Genomic DNA, 953 nt, shown 5'->3' with positions numbered 1-953 from the left:
TTGTGACAAAAACTTCTGCTAGTAAGTGGCTATAAATGAGACAGCGACCAATGATTTACGAAACTCAGGACACTTCAAGTTTCTTAATGGTACAATAAGAAAATCAGAAGATATCAAATGGTTTACCCAGACGTTTTAAGCTACCGAAATGCAAAAATCCTTTCCTCAATAACTACCTTTAGTGGAACTCTTTCATCTAAAATACCCTAGCTTTAGGGCACCATGAAATAGAATATGTAGAACAGGGATTAGATGATTTTGAAGGTTACTTACCGCTCAAGTTCTATTTTGCCTCTTACTTAAAAAGTCTGCGCATCAATGCAGAACAGCCCCAGCTTTCTAGTCAAGAGGAACAAGCAGACATACAAGCACCACACCCCAAAACCTGAAGGCTCGCAACCTCTTCCGCTAAAACGAGCCGATTCACAGGAAGACTGTGGGCATGGAGCAATGGGCCCAAGGTAAAGATGTAGTGGTGGTCATGAAGAAGTGATCCGGCCAGCGAAACCTATCACCTGCTCTGTGCGGACCACCAACCACGAGAATGCCTCCGCCCCCTTCAGCCGCATCAAGCACGTGATCTGCAAGAACAACTACCACCCAGATCTGCGCTTGGCTGCCATTCACAGAGCCAGCACCATCCTGCACAGACATGATCCTGTGATGGTGAAGAGGGAGCAGTTAGCGCCACCAAGAGCACCCTGAGCACCACTCCCTTCTAAAGCAATAAAGATGGATACATATTTAATGGGCTAATATTAATAATAATCAAAAGGGTTAGCTAGTATTTATCTGTGAACAAAAAAATGAAAAATATGCAAATTACAGCATTAGTTGTAAATATGTGGGGAAAAATACAAATAGTTCCTATTCAATAGGGGAAAAAAGAAACCGGTGGGATGTAATGCACAAGTCCCCTAATATTAAGTTTAAAAAACACCAATGAAAAATGA

At 42.1% G+C, this 953-nt stretch overlaps 1 protein-coding gene across 1 annotated transcript; it reads left to right on the top strand.

Moving 5' to 3' along the window:
* Positions 1-318: 318 nt before the first annotated feature.
* Positions 319-705, top strand: LOC123386020 (60S ribosomal protein L28-like). The gene is made up of 2 exons (XM_045059750.1): positions 319-461; positions 564-705. The coding sequence occupies exons 1-2, from the start codon at positions 319-321 to the stop codon at positions 703-705; spliced, it is 285 nt and encodes a 94-aa protein (XP_044915685.1).
* The last annotated feature ends 248 nt before the right edge of the window (positions 706-953 follow it).

This window comes from Felis catus, chromosome A1 (assembly GCF_018350175.1).
Source record: "Felis catus isolate Fca126 chromosome A1, F.catus_Fca126_mat1.0, whole genome shotgun sequence".
Taxonomy (NCBI): Eukaryota; Metazoa; Chordata; class Mammalia; order Carnivora; family Felidae; genus Felis; species Felis catus.
The sequence above is the reverse complement of the archived record's forward strand: the minus strand, read 5'-3'. Positions and strand labels throughout refer to the sequence as shown.